General features: G+C 37.6%; 1 protein-coding gene across 3 annotated transcripts in view; it reads right to left on the bottom strand.

Annotated features, from left to right (window-relative positions):
* LOC148939978 (BUB3-interacting and GLEBS motif-containing protein ZNF207-like) overlaps positions 1 to 19,715 on the bottom strand; it is a 106,374-nt gene that overhangs the window by 79,482 nt on the left and 7,177 nt on the right. For all 3 annotated transcript variants that reach the window (XR_016143429.1, XR_016143430.1, XM_089105714.1), the window contains exons 2-3: positions 6,567 to 6,690; positions 1,194 to 1,441 (exon numbers count right to left, since the gene is read on the bottom strand). Coding sequence is in view for 1 of the 3 variants with exons in the window: in XM_089105714.1 (XP_088961840.1) it covers positions 1,194 to 1,441; positions 6,567 to 6,690 (372 nt within the window). In the remaining 2 variants the exon portion in view is untranslated. The remainder of the gene's footprint in view (positions 1 to 1,193; positions 1,442 to 6,566; positions 6,691 to 19,715) is intronic.

Genomic DNA, 19,715 nt, shown 5'->3' on the forward strand with positions numbered 1-19,715 from the left:
ATAATAATATTAACTTAGGTAGCCCGTATTGCTATCCTTGACAAAATTAAGCTCAAACAAATTCAGCGTCTTGGCCAAGTCGGGCGTAATATCCCAAAGATTGCATTCATGTCGTTCAACCAAGTAGTTAGCCTACAAACAGGGGAGTCAGTTGGGGAGAGGGGCTGGGAATGGGGCAATTGCCCACCCTATATTTTAAGGAATCTCTTTTTTGGCATTTTCATATAAAATTGTCGAAAAAATATGCCACCTCCCCTTAATTTTTAAGATTATCTCTCTGTGTATCTTCATTATATATATATATATATATATATATATATATATATATATACAAACCAAGTAACCCCTTCTCACCTACATTTCAGTGACTATAACGAGGTGACCCCCACCTAAAACGAGATGGGTAGGAGACATCACTCCTTACAATACAATTTTTTTTGGCTAAGCTCGGCAGAGGATTGCAAAGGCAACAGAAGTTAAGTCAACAGAAGTAAAATTTTACAAAATATGATACCCTTAAGTAACCTTCACAGAAAGCGAGAAGTTGAGTCAATTAAGTAAACTTATTCGGATAATCCCAAAACTAGCAAAGTAATGAATATATTCGTTAAAAACTTTAGCAATAATAAACAGCAGCCTACTCCATCTGAAAGACTTGCACAAAACAACTTGAGTGACATCTACCACAGGAAATAATTGTAATTTAGAATTTAAAATGGCGATAAATCGTGATAGTACTTTGAAACATATACAGTTTTTATGAGACACGCAATAATATGATACACAAAAGGTTTTTCCTGTTGTCCCTTATCAATTAAAGAAATGGGTAAAAGGGTAGAAGTTTAAAAAAATAAACAAGGATACCACAACATTTCACACAAGGAACATCAAAATTAGGCAGCGTTTCATAATAATGAAAAAGAAGGGGAGACAAGAGATAGAAAGACAGAAATAAACACACAAAAAGAGAAGAGAGACGAAGCGGTTCAGGGAAAATGGTGAGATAAAAATAAAAGTAAAATCAACTTGGAAGGAAGCCTTCTAGGGGATCACTTTTTTAGCTTAAAGGCACAGCATTCCTGATCCAGAATACAGTCCCATAGAATAAACCAATAGACACAAAATTGGTTTACTAAATCATATACCATAAAGACATATATCAAAAAGTAAGGTGAAATGTTAATGCTACTTACAGGCCCTGCAGCTTGACCAGCAGCAGGAAACAGAGGACGAGGTCCTCCTTGTGGCAATGGGGCAGAAGGTCTCATTGGTAATGGAGATCCACCCATTCCTGGTATTCCTTGAGGTATATACGGATTCATAACCCCTGGCATCATGTTCATCATCCCTGGCACTACTCCAGGTGGTTGACCAGTTCTGGCTACTTTTGGAGAGGGTTCTTCTTCGTCTTCAGATCCACTTCCAGCAGCACCTCTGCTAGCTATTAAGAACATAAAAAGTAAATTCGTTCAGTAACAACAAGAATATTGAAATTACAGTACATCTTGACCGGCCACAGAATTGGTTGGGGTTGGCAACCGTGCATTAGCAAACATTAAAAATAATTCAAGATGGGACAGAACAGCAAATGATAAACACAAAAATACTTTTAACATGCTGTATTACCAATAAATTTCTAGATTATTATTATTATTATTGCATTAGTACCATTTTCATTTCTATATTCTTGGCTTCTTTTTTTTTATCCCCTTGTTGGGTTATCTAATAAAGTGGGATACAATGAAATAGTTTTCAGTTTCCCTCTATATTTGGGGAGAAGAAAAAAGTGGTTCGATAATGCTGGCCTTGGAAATCTTAGGACTTTTTAAAAACCAGATACAAAGTCACTCTATCTATGAGAAACACTTTAAATTAATCTTTTGCCAAAAAGGACCAAATGAGGCCTCAAGGGACTACTGTTCCAACTATGTCTTTTTCCATGTTGAGGATTTCTACACTATGTAGAACAGGCAAGATTCCACTTTGTCATACTTTTGGCACTAGTAGATAATCTGTACTTTTGGTCTGGACATATTTACATGTTTCTTATGAAAAATTAACAATTTTGATAAGAAAATATTTTGTATTTTCGTATTACCAGAACCAGATAAACAAAACAAAACAGTGTGATCTAGATAAAAAGCTCTTTCGTCTGTGTGGGTCATGTTTTGTATTTTGTGACAAACCTTTTTTATCATCATTATTGGTTTTCTCTTCTTTTTTAGAGAATCGTCGCCTCGGTTTTATATTGTTTGGCATATTTTTCCTTCCTGATAAGCTTCTCCCTATAGTGGATCATGTAAATAAATCACCCACTTTCTGTGAAGATCAAACACCACTAAAGAGGAATCTGCTCCAGATCGGGACGAATGGTGCCAGCTGAACTTGGACCCAGTGCCCATTTTTTTTATACCTCTTGTAGGGAGTATTTAAAAAAAATGAACATATGAACAACAAGGTAAAAAGAAGCACCATGTTTCACTTCACACCAGCCATTTCTGGGACAAAAACACCAATAACATTACCACAGAGTGGGATGAGCTTGAATCCTCCACATCTGAAGGAGCGTTTACTCACCACTGCGCTGTGGCAACTGATTATGCACAAATACCATACAGATTATGATGTCTAAGACGTGGAATTAACGTGTGAACACATACCTTCCATACAACTGTGAAACCATTGAGTTTTTTGTTGCCTCTATTTGCATTGCGGGAGCACACATTCGTTAACAAACTACATAACAATATTTTACATGCTTAACGTCAATTTTGTTTTAGATTTAGCGTTTATGTGTGTCATGTGGCTTTTGTTGCAGTTAAAATAAGTTAAAAAAAAAGAAGCAAAATAAGTTTTAGTTTAAGATTAAGATAAAACAAGCAATGTTAATGACATGGATTAAGTGTGATTTGGGAAGGTTTGAAAGATCAAGGCAGACATAAAAGATACTTCGAAAGGAATTGTCTAATGATAGTTTAGGCCTGTTTGTGCGAGTGTATATCAAACAATAAGTTGTATAGAAAAAAAAAAATTCAATCCCATTGTTCTAGGGTTATGATGAAGGAATGGTTAAAAGATGGTTAGGTCACATATAATCAATGATAGGTTACCAAAAACTGTCCTTTTTGGCAATCCAATTTGGGCTAAACTAAAAGCATGATGCCCTCTAATTGGGCGAGAAGGTAACAAGAAAATTTCTAAGGATAATTGAAACTTTGTAATAGGGCTTAAAGAGCAAAGATGTAAACAGTAGGGTAGAGAAGGAGCATACACAGCCAAGTTGGTCTCGAGCGTTTCTGTTGTGATTGATGGTGCCAATATGCTAGTTTTAGCAGGTAAGTGGACAAATTGTATTTTTCAAAATCTAGGGTGGGGGGAGCAAATTATTCAATGAAAACATCCAAAAACAGAAATTTTCAGTGAACCTATATTTTTTCTTATTTTCCAAATCTTCATCTGGAGTACCATATACTTATCAATCCATCATATGAAGGATTTATATGAACAAAAAGCCTCGGACCAAACAGCCATTTTGACGACGACCTGTAGCACTTCCACCGACCATCCAAACGGACCGGATTACGGTAGCCCACTGCCATGTACGAGGTCTCAGATCTAAGTTTGACCAGTTCCTACGTTTAGTGAATTAGGTCAAGCCATCTATCATGTGCATACAGAGACCAATCTAAACCAAGAAATACAGAGCAGTGAGGTTGCCATACAGGGATATACGCTCCTCAGGCGGGATCAAGAGTGTACTGACGGCGCTAAATACGGAGGAGGAGGTTTCGCTGTATATCTACAGAGCCGTGTACCTCATTTATGCCTGAATATACCAGATTCAGCAAGCAAATAAGCTCTGTGGGTTAGGGTGACCCTCCCAAATAAATCCGTGATTGTCGGTACCATGTATAACCCTCCAACTTACCAGATTACCAGCTACCTTGAAGCCTCCCTCGAATATATTTGGGGAAAGTACGCGAAGTCTGCCATTATCCTTCATGGAGACTTCAACGTCCATCATAGCTTGTGGCTTCGCAGCAAAAATACTGATAAGGAGGGGTTGGACTTGTATGATCTATCTCTCTCTTACGAGATGGAACACCTTGTCGATTTCAACGCGTATCACGGTCCAAACGGACCATTTTATCTTAACCTCTTCCTTACAGATCATCTTGAATCCTTTAAGGTAGACGCGCACGCTTTCACCAGTGACCACGTTGCCCTCGTTGCACGTGGAAACCTACGTGTTCCGCCTCTAGTAAAACATGAGCGAACAATCTGGCTATACAAAAGTGGTGATTGGGACGGTTTGAGAAACACTCTTTTTTCTCAGCAGTGGAGAGCCTTCCTCCTGGAAGGTCCAGAGAAAGCTGCAGATAAGTACCCGCAGGCCATAGTTGACTCTGTCGAAAAGCATATCCCTTCAAAGCGGATCCAGGTGTCCAGCAAGGACAAACCTTGGTTCAACGCCCAGTGTAAGAAGACAATCCGAGCAAAGCAAAAGGCACACAAGCAATGACTGCTTTCGAAGAGCTAAGAGGACAGAATTGCATTCATAAATGCGCGCAAAGATGCAGTTCGAGCGATTCGGCAGTCCCAGGTTCAGTATAAGGAGAAATTCGCCACCAAGCTTCAACTTGCTTCGGCAAAGAGTTGGTGGAAAATTGTCAAGGAGGCTTTACCGTCGTCCAAGGGGACCACAATTCCTTCTCTCCAGACTAACGGGACAGTGATACAAGATGCACAGGCAACGGCTGAAGCTCTTGGTAATGCTTTCGCTGACTTATTGAATCTGGATGACAATGGTAGAGAAGTGCCATATTTCTCCGACCGAACTGACACAGTACTGAAACGTCTAAACTCTTCTGTTCCCAATATAATTTGCATTCTGCAGCATCTTGATGTGACCAAAGCCACGGGTCCTGACAACATACCAAATGTTGTCCTCAAGTCTTGCAGCGCCAAACTAGCTTGACCCTTATCATTGCTTTTCCAGCTTTACTTACGTTCCGGGACCTTCCCACAAACATAGAAGTCTGCCCATGTTATGCCTACTCTATAGCCAGAAGGCGATCCAACGAGTGTGGGCTCCTAACGACCTACTAGCCTTCTCTCCTCTGTTGGCAAAGTCTACGAGAGCGTCTCCAATAAAACACTTCATCAGTACCTGGAATCAAATGACCTTCTAGGCGATCGCTAATATGGATTCCGCCGGAAATGCTCAACATTAGACTGCCTAGTGGCCCAGTATCAGGAGTGGATAGAACTTCTGGCAATGGGATACGACATCAGGCTATTATCCTTCGACATTGCGAAAGCTTTCGACAGAGTATGGCACCGTGGCCTGCTAAAGAAACTCTATGTGTATGGTGTTCGTGGATGTCTATTAAAAGTGATTGAGAGCTTTCTTTCCGATCGTTCACTGCGGGTTGTTCTCGACGGGTTTATTTCCCGCAAATATCCAGTGAAAGCTGGGGTACACTAGGGCTGTATTTTGAAACCTATACTTTTCCTTATCTACATAATCGACATGGGAGACAAATTTGCAAACCCTCTGCGTTGCTATGCCGACAATATCACGACACTCTCAGCCGTCCCTAGACATGAAGATCCAGCACAAGCCTCCCTTTCTCTACAGATGGATCTTTTCAAAATTGAAAAGTGGTCTGATGCATGGATGATCAACTTCAATGCATTGAAAACAAAGGAGCTTCTAAATACCCGATCAAAGGTGCCACTTGAACACCCCAGTTTCATCTTCAAAAATGAAGCTATAAAGAGAGTCGACGAGCTTCGTCTACTGTTGATTCATTTCTCCACCGATCTCACTTGAAACAACCATCTTGATCGGGTGGGAATCTCCTGCGCAAGAAAGCTGGGAGTTACTCTTCGCTGCAAAAACCTTCTTCCATCAAGCTCGATCCTCCCACTCTACAAGTCTTGCATCAGACCCACAGCTGAAGATGGATGCCCGCTATGTGCTGGTACTCCGAAAACGCTTTTGGCACCACTTCAGAAGATCCAGAATAGTGAAAATAGGGCGGGCTGCGCCACTACACAAGAGTCGATCCAGTCTCTAAATGAAGGGTTTGGTACAGCGTTGATGGCTGTTTTTTACAAGTACATAAATTTGCCTCCCTCAGACGAGCTCTCTCGAATTGTGCCCCTCTTTTTCCAGCCGACAAGGTAGACACGAAAGCACACAGCTCGGTCCAATTATCTAAAGGAGGATACGCCGAAAACCGAGTACTTGAGGAACAGCTTCATCCGGCGTTGCAGTTCTATCTGGAATGATCTTCCTTGGGATATTATCCCTGCAAATCCCTCTGTTGACACCTTCAAAAGAAGGTTTAATAGAAATTTAAAACCTAGAGGCCATTGAACGAGGTAAATGAATAGCGGCATATCAGATACGTTGAAGTACCTGGCGCCGTGAATATTGAAAAAAAAAAAAAAAAAAAAAAAAATAACTGTTTTTCTCCAATTCTTCAAGTATCCACCAGGGAATACCAAAACCTACCCTACAATTACCCTACAAACCACAAATCATATAAAAAATAAACCTCTATTTTTTTCATGATTCTTCAAATCTTCATCAGGAATTCCTTCCATTCCGTACACCTCTAGTTCAGTATTAGTTCTACTTGGAAGAGAATTTGGAATCTTGTCTAACGTTTCCTTGTGAACCTGAAAAAAAAATTGTAACAGAAAATTTTACAGTAAAATGGTTAGAACTAGCACACTGAGCAGAATATCGTAATTTTCATCTTCTAAATCTGTTGGTAGTTTCCTATGTTATTCTTTATTTTAAGACAGCAATAATAGTCTGTTTAACAAAAAACACAAACAGATATGAACTGTGAACAAAACAACAATCCCTCCTCTTGCGTTTTTCGAATTGACACAATGAAGTTTGCAAGAATTGCTGATAGGGGACTTCTTCTCCCATCCCTCAATTATGAATGAGAAACAGTATGATAATGTATCTATAATGTCTGCAGAGTTAAATGCCATACCACTCAGGTATAACAGGTAACCATCAGGCTGATAAAATTGCAAAAAATTCCCTAAATATTGACCAGCCAAGTGGGAGACCAATCCCCATTAGAGATATATATTGCTGGAAATTATCAGAGGTATTTTGCATGAGTTTTCTAATTCATGTGGCTCAATTCACTCAGCCTCTCTATGCAGACATTGCAATATAAAAAATGAAACAATTCACCATTGCCTAATTGAATGTAATATGCTGACGTCTGTACAGCTTGACTTACATTGTTAACTGTTAAAGTGCTTCAATCACCATAAACTCTCACCATCAGCTAAGAGTCTAGATCACCATACATTCACACAGAGCACTGAACTCAATGTATATGCTCTAATATTTCAACTCCTAGAATCAAAAGATTTACTGCACAACATCTAATCAGATTTAAGCCAAAACAAGTTAAATAAGGAGCAACCACTTGCAGTAGTTCATTTCAATTCACAGAGTGAGTCAAAAGGAAAAGGCTGAATAGTCTCAACTGTAAAGCCCATGTTCTTTCTATGTCTTTTCTTATTATATGACCCCGAAATGCGAACTCGGCCCTTGTGATAGTCATTTTTTGAAATAAATATCTTATCTTATCTAACTCGATTTTCAGACTACTCACATCCAACAAAGTTCAGCATGGGTTGTGGAAATTATTGTTTTGAGTGCTGTGTTTAACACAGGTTTGGCTCTTCTCAGAACCTGTGTTCAGCCAAGGTATTCTGACATGTTCAATTCTGACAATTCTGAAGAGCTCATGTCCAACATGCTTGGAACTCATAAGATGAAAATGCTTTATAGTTTGGCTAGGTTAAGAAGAACAAGGAGAACCTGAAAACGATTTTTACCAAACCTACTCATACTTCAAGCCCTGTGCCTGAAAACTCAACTCAGAATATTGCCTTGATATCTATAGCAAGCTTCTTCTCATGTTGAGACTTTACTTTCCTAACTACATTGGAGGCAAGATTCCAAGCCTTTGCATACCTTTTCCAATTTTCCTGTGTTTTCTCCTTGTTGTACCTTTTCCAGGCTCTGGCTTTCCTGTTGATTATTCTTTTTGAATCCTTTGTGAGGAATGGGAGTGTTTTTGGCTGTTTTTGGTGGATGACATGGGAGTGCTTTTTTTTTCAGTTGATAGGAGGTCTTCTTTAACATTTGTCCATGATATGTTGATATAAGAAATAATTAGTTTTGACCAAATAATTGAGGCTAGTTCCTTCTGTATTCCTTGATAGTCAATAAAAGTTTGATGATGAACAATAGGTTGCAGACCTATGTTCAAGGATAACACACAGAGGATGACTGAGTGGTCGCTGTTGCCAACTGGAGGAAGGAATTCATTTCTGATAAGGAAATCTGGACTGCTCAAAATTACAAGGTCCAACAAGGACGGATTCTGGTTGCCATGATGCCTTGTTAACTGTTTGATGAAGGAAGTTGTCAGATAAGCAAGACACAAATGGTGAACCTCTATTATTAGATACTACATGACCAACACCATCAACCCACTTGATTAATGGGAAGTTGAAATCACTAATAATTATCAAATCAAGTGATACCATAAATGCCATTTCATCAATGATAGTTTTGAGATATATTTCACTGTCATCAAGACTGGGTGCACTAGGGCTTCTATATACACACCCAATACAGATTTTTTTATTTTCTTGAAGAGTAGTATCAAGCCATAAACTTTCCACCCAGGGCAAAATGAAAATTAGATAGTTAATACAACTAACCTGGAAACCTTCTCTGACATGGATACCAACTCCTCATCTGCAGTTTGGCTGCCCCAGATTAGTGAAGCACTGAAAACCAGATATCCACAACAAACTTTTGGTAACAGGTGTTCTTCTCTTCTTCTATTTAACAGTAGGCGGGCTTTTCAGTATAACTATTTAGCCCTGTTCCTTTTGCTTCACTCTGTGGGCTACAGAGCTACTGGCTTGATTGCCTCATATTTATTAGATATATTCAGATATCTTTCAGCAGATCTTTCGACTCTAGGAGTTCAAATATAAGATGATAGATGTCGATTTCTATGCTCTGTGTGCAGGTATAGTTGGCTAGGCTCTTGGCTGATAGTGGGATTTTGTGGTGTTTGAAGTATTTTAACAGTTTACAAAGCAAGGTATGTTGTGCAGACGTCAGCATATTACATTCAAATAGGCAATGGTCAATTGTTTCATTATTCATATTACAATGCCTGCAAAGAGGGGACAGGGGAATTGAACCACTTGAATTAGAAAGCTTATATGAGAATGCAAGGAAATTTAGTCCATTTGTTCCAGAACGAATTCTATGATAAATTTTAGAAAGATACTTATTGGGAAAGGGGGAAAGGATAGGATTAATCTTATTAAAATTAATATCTGATAGCCTCCATCGGTAAATATCTCTAATTGGGATTGGTCTCCCACTTGGCTGGTCAATGTTGTAGTAAATTTTGGCAGAATCTTCTTCTTCTTCTTCTTCTATTTAACAGCAGGCGGGCTTTTCAGTAAAACTGCATGTTACTGCTGGTTAGAATCTCCACTAACCCAGCAATATCTGCTTCTTCATCTTTTAAGAGCACTTGGATATTTAGAAGCTTGTTTGTAAGAGAATCAACATTGCTAGAGATGACAGGCATGGACGTAGGCAGCATATTTTATGGGGGGGGGGCAGTCGATAGTGTGATGGAGGGCCTTTTATCAACTGTTTTTCCAACCATCTGCTTTTTCAGCCATATCTAATGTAAATTTGAAGGTCTAGGGGGGGGGGGGGGGGGCAGCTGCCCCCCTGCCACTCCCTCCCTACGCCCATGATGACATGCAGGGTATTATTATCTCAAGGCTTTTGTAACTGGTCATCCAACAGCAGAGGCCCCATAGCTGCACCTGTGTTTGACATAGGTGGGGTAGATGTTAACTCAGAGATGGCAGTGAGGGGGCATGATTTACTTGAACTATCACATGAAAAGAAAAGTTCACTAAGTTCACTTTCAGTTGATACAGTAGTATTAACACTTGAAATTCTACAAAGTGAAGAGGATAACTACAGGAAATCAGGGCTATTTACAGGAGGTGAGGGGCAAACTGTTATATCTCCATTGCTGCCGAGTTCAGCACTGGCTTTGGAACTTCCCAACTGTGATGAGCAGCAATGTTTTTTGTCACAATTGGGGCCTTTGAAAATGATGATATCTTTTACACCAGAGTTTGTTTGCCTTTTTAGCACATCTATGAGAGCCTTATGTTTATCATGCTTGGCCTTTGATGCATCACTACGAAATTGAATATCTTCGCGGAGCTCACGATAACGGTTAATGGTTTTCCTTTTGATGTCAACACTGGAAACAGAGAAGAGGATAGGTGGTGGACGTGCATATACGGACTGTGAGTTTGCAGGGACGGGAAATTTTTTCACATTTGTAATTTTAATGCCTTCGAGTTTGTAATTTTGGCTGAGGTATGACTGGATGTAGAGTTGTTTGTCTGATTGTGAAAGGATAGCATATGCAACTATGTTTAGAGCTCTTTGTTGTCTATCCTGCTCTTCAGCAAAAAGACACTGAAGCTCACTATCAAGATATTGGGCAAAATCATTATTCAACCAGGCAGTCTCTTGTTGCAAAAGGGTTTGAATTTCAGCACACACATCAGAAATCAAGCATTTTTCAGTAACTTGATGTTCAAGGGCCAACATCTGTGTTCTGATATCATTTTGATTTTGATATCTCTCCTTTGAGTGAAGTTTTGACAGAAAACTGTTGTTCTAAGCTTCCGTTCTCTCTAGTTTCAAAAAGCTATACCTTAAATCTTAACTCTGATTGGTCAATCAAGAATTTCATGTAAAATTTGAACAATGTTCAACTCAACAAATTGCAAACAGTAAACATAATCAGTGCTGTAGTTGTGCATAATTTTGATTATATCAACAAGTGCAACTATAATGTGGCTATGACATCAGACAAATGTTGACAGAAAACTGTCTATTCTCTAGGTGGTATAATAGAGGTTTTAGGTTAGGAAAATGAAATTTTCAGGGATAGATCTACAGACTGAAGTATGTCCCAGGAAGGCCTTAATGACGTTAAAAATCATTGTGTTTTATAAGTGAAACCTTGCAAAACAGATCTTCTGCTTAAATGAAGTACAAAAAAAGTGTTTTCAGCTTCAAAACTTTGCTCAATCCTAATTTATAAGGTTTTAAAGATCTGCAAAAACATGTCCTAAATTTAGAAAAAAAACTTTGATATGGCTTAAAAATCTACTCAAATAACAGGAATTGCATTTCAGAACTAAAACCAAAGAGAAAGAAACTAAAAACTGAACATTAAAGTATCATGTTGTTGTGTCAGAATTTTAATAGGCACAGACCTGTCAAGTAGGCATATAGTTTTTTTTTTCCTAACCTTTTTTCCTGTCCTGGGAAGGTATTTTAAAGGGTAAATATTTTATGGTTCATATTATAAACCAACATATAAATTAAAACTACCACTAGATGTAATTTTTTATGCTCTTTCAGAATATAATAATTGTTTTACTTGCAAATTCAATTTTTAACCCTTTTAGGACCCTTGACAATGATAATTTCATTCTATATTTTTTGGATATAAAAATTGGTTATAACATTTTTTTTAAACTTACTATTTCATTATAAATCTGTTTTGTAAAAATTGTATAATTCACAAACATTGATTTGTAAAGATTAAGTTGATGAAAAAAAAGTTCAAAACAAATCTGTCATGTTTTCTTCTTGTTCTGTTTTAGGCTGCTTAAAAACTGCTGCTTCACCTATATGTTGAAAAATATCAAAGCCAACAGAAGAAACATGGCAGACAGAAAAATGGAGGAATTGTTTGAAATATTCTACCTAACTTAAGTGTAGTGACTCAATGATTGTGGATTATATAACTTTAAAAAATGGATTTATAATCAAACAGTAAGTTTGAAATCCATGGTTTAAGGCTTTTTCTTCTTGAAATTTCTTGGTCATTTTCAAGGGTTCGAAAAGGGCTTAAATTTGAATTTGTGAGAGAAGCAATTATTATATTTGTAAAGAGCATAAAAAAGGCATTGAGTGGTATCTTTGCTTTATTTGTAAGTGAATAATATGAACAGCAAAATATTTACCTTTTGAAGTACACACCTCTAGTCCTTCTCTCTTTAGAGGGCACTGACTTCTAAAAATACTTGTTTTCAGAAAGTGAAACCTTGCAAAATAGATCATCTGCTTAAATAAATTACAAGAAAAGTATTTTCAGCTTCACAACTTTGTTCCATCCTGATCTATGAGGTTTCAAGATCTGAAAATATATTTCCTAAATTTAGAAAAAAAAAAAAATAGGATTGAAATTTGATATTGATAATTGTATTTTATGAAACTAAAATCAGAGAAAAAGAAATGGTAATTTTTTTGTTATTCATATTATTGACTTACAAATAAAGTAAACATACCACTTGATGCCTTTTTTTATGTTCTTTCCAACAGGGGCAGATCCAGGATTTGCTTAGGGGGGGCAAAATAGGTTGATCTGATAAACTTGCATTAGGAGCAAGTTTAATTAACACAAACTTGAGTTAATTAAGTAAATGACACTACTTTAGACTATGCTAGGGGAGGGGTGCCCCCTGGATCCACCACTGCTTTTTAAATATAATAATCATTTGTGTCAGAAATGGGTTTACCCCCCCCACCCCTATATATACAAATTCAGGGTATATATTTGCACATTAGGGGGTGGGGGGAAAGGTTAAACTTACCTCTCATTTATATCAGAAATAAACTTGATTCAGAGTTCATAGTGAATCTATCAGTCAAAAATTGCAAATTATCAAACCAGTACGCTTTTTCAGTGAAATAAAATCCTAGTGATTCTATTGAATTTTGCAATATTTGTCAAAGTATTATAGTTAGTGACCTATAATAAAATCATTGCTTAATCTACTAACATAGTTTCTAGACATTTATTTATTTTGTAAAAGTGGTATGAATTTGAAATTTTTTTTTTCACTGATAATATTGGAGGTTATCCATCAAGCAGTGTGATTTTAAATAAATAGGACATCTGATATTTAGAGGCATTTACACTACAATTGAGGTGGGGAAAGAAAAGTGAGCAGAGGGGGGGGGAGAGTTGTTAGCAAGAGCCGTGGTACCCGCTGGGCTTGCCCCTTAAATTGTGGGGACAAGGTAGACAGCCTTCAACGCTTCATTTACTTTTCTTGCAAGGTAACCACAAGAAAAATATTGAATATATAGTTCAACCCTTAAATATCTGCCTAGAATTCGATATAATTAATTATCAATGAAATTGGTGAATGTATTTTGGACTTAATCCAGATTAATGAAATGAAAACTGTGCTGGTATTGAACCCAGTTTTAAATTTTGTATCTAGATGCATGACAAAGGGTATTAAGACTGATATGTTCGTTAACAAAGGAATAGAGTTTTTTGATCATGCCAGTATTATGGAAGCCAAAAACTGCTGTGGACTTACTATGAGGTTGAACTTGGATATAAAGAACGATTACGCGAATGCAAAAAAGACTGTGATAACTTGACGGATATCGCAAAAGCCATATGGCGCTGTGCTAAGGACGGTAAAGAGCTTCCGACTTTCGTTATTCTCGAACCGGAGTCTGTTCCCACGTGTGGTGACAAAATTGCAGTCTGTATTACTACCAAAGTGAACGAAATGACGAGAAAAATGGACAGTGAGCTGCAACAGTTTTCCCACAAGTTAGATACTCTAAACAATGGTTTGAAAATTATTGCTGATTCCAAGAATCAGCCTACAGCCTCCTCATCAGTATCTAAAACGCCAAATGTGGAAAAACAGCTATTCTTGGTTGTCGTGAAGAATATGCCTCCTGAGTTAGACGATCCAGGAAAGCATAAGGACTTTATAACAAGCTTGGCACCGGGTGATACAACATTAGCAGATGCAGTGCTCAGGCGGAGAAATAAGGAATGGCAACTGTCAGTCTCTTTGACGCAGGCTGCCGAAAAAGTCTCGGCTGCCTGTTCATCGGTATATTGAAACGTCTCCCCAGCAACGTGACGGAGGACCTTCTGAAAAATTTGTCAAAAGACTGTGAAAAAGCAATCAAGTGTGGCAATTCGCAAGCGTTTAAAATTTATTACCCCTCTAAAAGTGCTTTGTCCGCTGCCTTAACGAACCCGATTAAAATTGGTTTCGAACTATTCCGTCTAGAAGAAATCTGCTTTTTGCCTCGAAGGTGTTATCGGTGTCATCATGTGGGGCACATAGCGGCGGACTGTAAGGAAGCTGAAAATTGTAGCGGCTGTGGAGAAACTGGCCATACAAGCTCCCCTGAGAACCATTGTCAAAATCCTACTTGGTGCCTGAATTGCAATTTGACTAGGCACAAATGTTATTACTATGCCTGTCCTGATAACAAAAAAAAATTGAAAGATGGATCACACTCCCAAAATGTGTAATATTCTGTCTTGGAATATAAATGGGAAAGCACTTGAGAAAACAGTTCTGCTTGATACTATGAGCCTAACAAATGAAGTAATTTGTATACAAGAGCACCAGCTTTCCGAGGACAATACTAACCTGCTCAAGTTCTCAAGTTCACTCCAGTGTTTTATTTGGCCAACTGAACGTGTGAAATCCAGAGGTCGGCCATCTGGTGGTTTAGCCACTTTGGTGAGAAAGTCTCTTCAGGCTGAACTTTTAGCATCAAGTAAACACTTCCTTGCTGTTAAAGTTCCCGATACTGTGATAATAAACGTCTATCTCCCTACTAATTATAGATCTAGCCTCTCGGACAGCAGGTTCATGGATGCATGTACTCAGTTAAGCCGTTTCGTGAAGGCTCAAATTCCTGGGAATACAAAAGTTCTATTAATAGGGGACTTCAACTGTGACCTACTTAATACCGAATCTGAAAGGACTCAAATCGTTATAGGTTCCCTTCCTGATCAGTTAAATGTCGTTGATAAGGACGAAGCTTACACATTTATCAGTGTTGCCAACACTTTTTCAAATATTGACCATGTGTTAACGAACTTCCCAGTGAGTGACGAAGTAAAATTTGCAGCTGATGGTTCATACTCTGACCATTTGCCTTTGTCATTGTCAATAACACTGGACTGTCCAAAGTTGTCGGGTCCATGCAAATCCCAATGGAGAGTATACAGTGACTGGAAACAAGTGTCAAATGATCTCTTTGCAGCTACTTCTGGGGATATCCTGAGTAAAATAAAAGTTCCCTTCCATCTGCTGCAGAGAAATGCAAATTCGTATTGCAGTGAAAGTGAAGTACGTCTGCAGATAAACATGTACTGTGCAGAAATATCGCATGCTCTGAGAATTGCGGAGAGTGTAGCAGTTCCTGTGAAGCGTATCCGTAATAGATCACAGGTGAAAGAGTGGTCTAGAAATCCGGAGCTAGCGGCTGCTTGTGCGTTGGCGAAGCTGTGGCTGAAAGTTTGGAATGATAGCGGGAAGCCACGAAGTGGAATAGTGAACGAGATTCGAATCCATACTAAACGAAAGTTCAATAAAGCGTTAGATACCCACCATGGAACCCTCAAAGAAAATTTTGTGCAAAAGCTCAGTAAGAATCCGAACCTTATTTGGTTGCTTTGGTCTAAGCCTGAAGAAACTAAGCCTACGTCTAATATTTCTGCTAATCAGTGGAGTGCTTACTTTGAGTCCGAGTTCAAAGCGCCTGATCCAGTTCTGCAGTCTAATTACGACAATAAGCTGGCTTCTATGCTTACCGACACCTTCGACGATTTCTCAGTGTCACTGGTCACAATTTGCCGGGCCGTTAAAAAGCTGAAAAAGGTATACTCAAAAGGCTGCGATAGTATTTGTGCTCTATATCTTTCTATGGGAGGTTATGTTCTTTACCATCATATTGCCCTTCTGTTTCAGATGATTTTGAGACAAGGTATAGTCCCAAGTTGCTTTAATGTGCGTATGGTTATCCCAATATTAAAGAAGGGGAAACCAGCCAAACAGCCTTCTCTGTATTAGCCAGTAATAATATCTTCAGTATTTTGTAAACTATTCAAGATTGTTTTGTTTGATGAGATTTATGATAAGTGTGAGATGCCTCCACACCAGTTTGGTTTTTGAAAAGGCCTTGGGTGCACCCATGTACTTTGTCTTCCTGCTTACATATTACTTGATGCTCATCTCTCGCGAGAAACTTTGATCTTAGGTCAGTATGATGTCAGGGGGGCTTTTGAATCTGGGATTCAAGCCCAGATTTTGGTAGAACTGTGTAAGCAAGGCATGCATTCTTCTATTGTAAGGTCACTATGTAATATGTATAGGAACCTCAAGCTTTGTGTTTGTTTGCAAGATGGTGAGTTTAGTGAGGAGATATCCGTACATAAGGGAATTAAGCAAGGGGCTATAACGTCTCCTACTTTGTATAATAACAGTGTTAATGATGCACAACAGGTTATCTCTCCGAGTTATATTTGCAAGCATATTGACTTGTCACTTCTGGGTTGTGCACATAATCTTTTAAATCTTTCTCTGTTGCTTTCTCCATTAGAGAATAATTTACTGCATCTTGAAAAAAGTCATGCAGGTATTGGTTTGTAGTTTAATGTAGAAAAGTCTGCTGTTTTGTTTTTTAATGGCCCTGAAGAAAATGCTACAGTCAGGCTTGGTGGAATTACCGTAACACCGTCTAGTCACATTACATACCTTGGCCTCCCGATTGGTCGTAATCTTCGAGAGACCCAGTCTTTGCTTATTGAACACCTTTCTAAAAAAGTGCGCATTGCCTATGCGGGTGTTGTCACTAGCCGTCGCAATTCAAGCTGTAAATATTTGGCTCGTCTTTATAATGCAGTAGCTTTGCCTCATGTCTTGTACCTGTCTTTTTTTTGGAAGCTCCTGAGTGCACGAAACAAGAAAGACATAAGGTCGGTATTTTTCAAGTATGCCCAATATCTTCTTCAAGTGCCAACTTTTGTTAGAAACTGCCATATTGCTGCGAAATATGGAATAGTTGAGCCTCTGAGTGCCGTGGAGGAGGTAATTCAGAATTACGTGAAAAAACTAGAGCTCCTGGATCACGAGTGGGCCCACCTTCTCAAATAGTTGTGTTATTATGTAGTTCTTTCTGTTTGTATTTGTTTTTCTTGTCAGTTTGTTTTTTTTCTAGTTTGTGCTCTGTCTTTTTCTGTTTATTGTAAGACAGGTTATTAATAAAATTTATTCATTTATATAGAGGTGGGGGAAAAATTCATTTTTGACAAAAATGATTATTATTTTGGAAAAAGCAAAATAGGCAAGTGGTATGTTTAATTTATTTGTAAGTCAGTAATATGCATAACAAAAAATTTACCAAAGAAACTACAAAGTAATGTACCCTATAATGTAGTTTTGTCAGGTATAAGACCTGTCAAATAGAAATTTTTGTAAATTTTTCATTATTCATATTATTGACTTAGGCCTATGATTAAAGTAAACATACCACTTGATGCCTTTTTGGTAAATATTTACCAAATCATATTATTGAGTAACAACTAAATTGAATATACCATTCAATACCTTTTTTATGCTGATTACGAATATAATAATCATTTCTATCGGAAATGAATTTTAGCCCCCCCCCCCATATATATCTACCAATTTAGGTTATATATTTATTCAGTAGGGAGGGGGGCAATTTGTGTTTGAGTTGTAAAGGGGATTTAATTTTAAACGGTGCCCCCACCCCGCCACCCTAATATCGAAAAATAAACCCTGATTGTGCCTTTTCAGGGGGGGGGGGCTAAAATTCAATCACGATAGAAAAGATTTTTATATTCGTAATCAACATAAAAAAAAGGCATCGAATGGTGTATCAACTTTAGTTGTTAACCAATAATATGATTTGGTAAATGTTGTGGTATGTTTGCTTTATTCATAAGTCAATAATATGAATAACAAAAAATTTACTGAAATTTCTAAGGCATAGGAATCAGAAGAGCTTAACATAGGGTAAATTTTTACCAAATCATATTATTGACTTACAACTAAAGTGAATATACCACTTGATGCCTTATTTATGCTCTTTACAAATATAATAATCATTTTTGTTGGAAATGAATTTTACCCTCACCCTTGTATATACAAGTCAGGGAATATATTTGTACATGTGGGGGGTGGGGTATAGTGTATTTCTGTTGTAAATGGGAGGTAAGATTAAACTTTAACCCCCCCCCCCTAATGTGCAAATATAAGACCAAATTGGTATATATAGGGGTGGGAGTAAATTTCCAACAAAAATGATTATTATACTTGTAAAGAGCATAAAAAAAGGCATCAAGTGGTCTATTCACTTTAGTCGTAAGTCAATAATAGGCCTGTTTTTTCACTCGTCAATGTGCTAAGATCTTACATCTTTTGTCAGAAAATGCTTAAAAGTGAAATCTTTGAACTAAGATCTTACATCTTTTGTTGTTTTTGTGCAAATTTCTTTCATCATTCTGCTCTGATCAGAGGTCTGAGAACAATGATGAGTATATCATCAAAGTTCTTTCATCATTAGGGGTGTTTTTTCACTCATCAATGTGCTAAGATCTTACATCTCTTGTCAGAAAATGCTTAAAAGTGAAATCTTTGAACAAAGATCTTATATCTTTGGTCATTTTTGTGCAAACGTCTTTCATCATTCTGCTCTGATCAGCAATCTGAGAACAATGATGAGTAGATCATCAAAGTTCTCTCATCATTGTTCTATATGGCAGAACAGTGGCGGTCTTCACACTTTTTGCTAACACCAGTGTAAGATCTTAGAACAAACATGAGTTAAAAAACAATAATCTTTGCAGAAAGATGTAAGATCTTGGTGCTAAAAAACAGGCCTATTGTTCTATATGGCAGAACAGTGGCATTCTTCACACTTTTTGCTAACATCAGTGAACTGTAAGATCTTAGAACAAAGATGAGTTAAAAAACGATAATCTTTGCAGAAAGATGCAAGATCTTAGTGCTAAAAAATGGCCCTAATATGATTTGGTAAAAATTTACCTAACATAGCAGCTTGGTAATACCCTACCTTCCCAGAGTATGTTATTGGCCCTGGCTTCATTTCCCTAACCTATCCACTTTCCAAGATAGCAAAAAATAGCTTGTGAATATATATTGAATGTTTCATATAAAGTACCTATAAATAAAGTGAACATATCACTCAATGCCCTTTTCAATTTTAAAGTGCGAATTCAATTTTAAGTCCCTTACAGATGCTCAAAGAAGATCCCTTTTTCTCTTATTTTTTATACAGCTTATATACCTCTGTTAATGTCACTCTTGTTAAAGCTAATGGTAAATTCTAGACAAGCTACTTTTCACTATCTTGGAAAGGAAAAATGAAACTTTACATTATACCTTAATTTTCAGTTGTTTTTTTTTTCTCTTTGGTTTTAGTTTCAAAAATACAATTCCTGTTATTTGACAAGAATTTTAATGCCATATCAATGTTTTTTTTTTCTAAATTTAGGAAATGCATTTGCAAATCATTAAAACCCTCATAAATTGGGATTGAGCAAAGTTGTGAAGTTAAAAAAAAATGTTTACTTTATATAAGCAGAAGATCTATTTTGCAGGGTTTCCTTTCTATAGCACAAAGATTTTCAAAGGTTAGTGCCCTCTAGAGGGAGAAGGATTGCAGGTAGGTAGCTCAAAATACCTTCCTGGGACATACT

Source organism: Artemia sp. Qi Xiang Cuo, chromosome 20 (genome assembly GCF_049724085.1).
Source record: "Artemia sp. Qi Xiang Cuo chromosome 20, ASM4972408v1, whole genome shotgun sequence".
NCBI classification, from domain to species: domain Eukaryota; kingdom Metazoa; phylum Arthropoda; class Branchiopoda; order Anostraca; family Artemiidae; genus Artemia; species Artemia sp. Qi Xiang Cuo.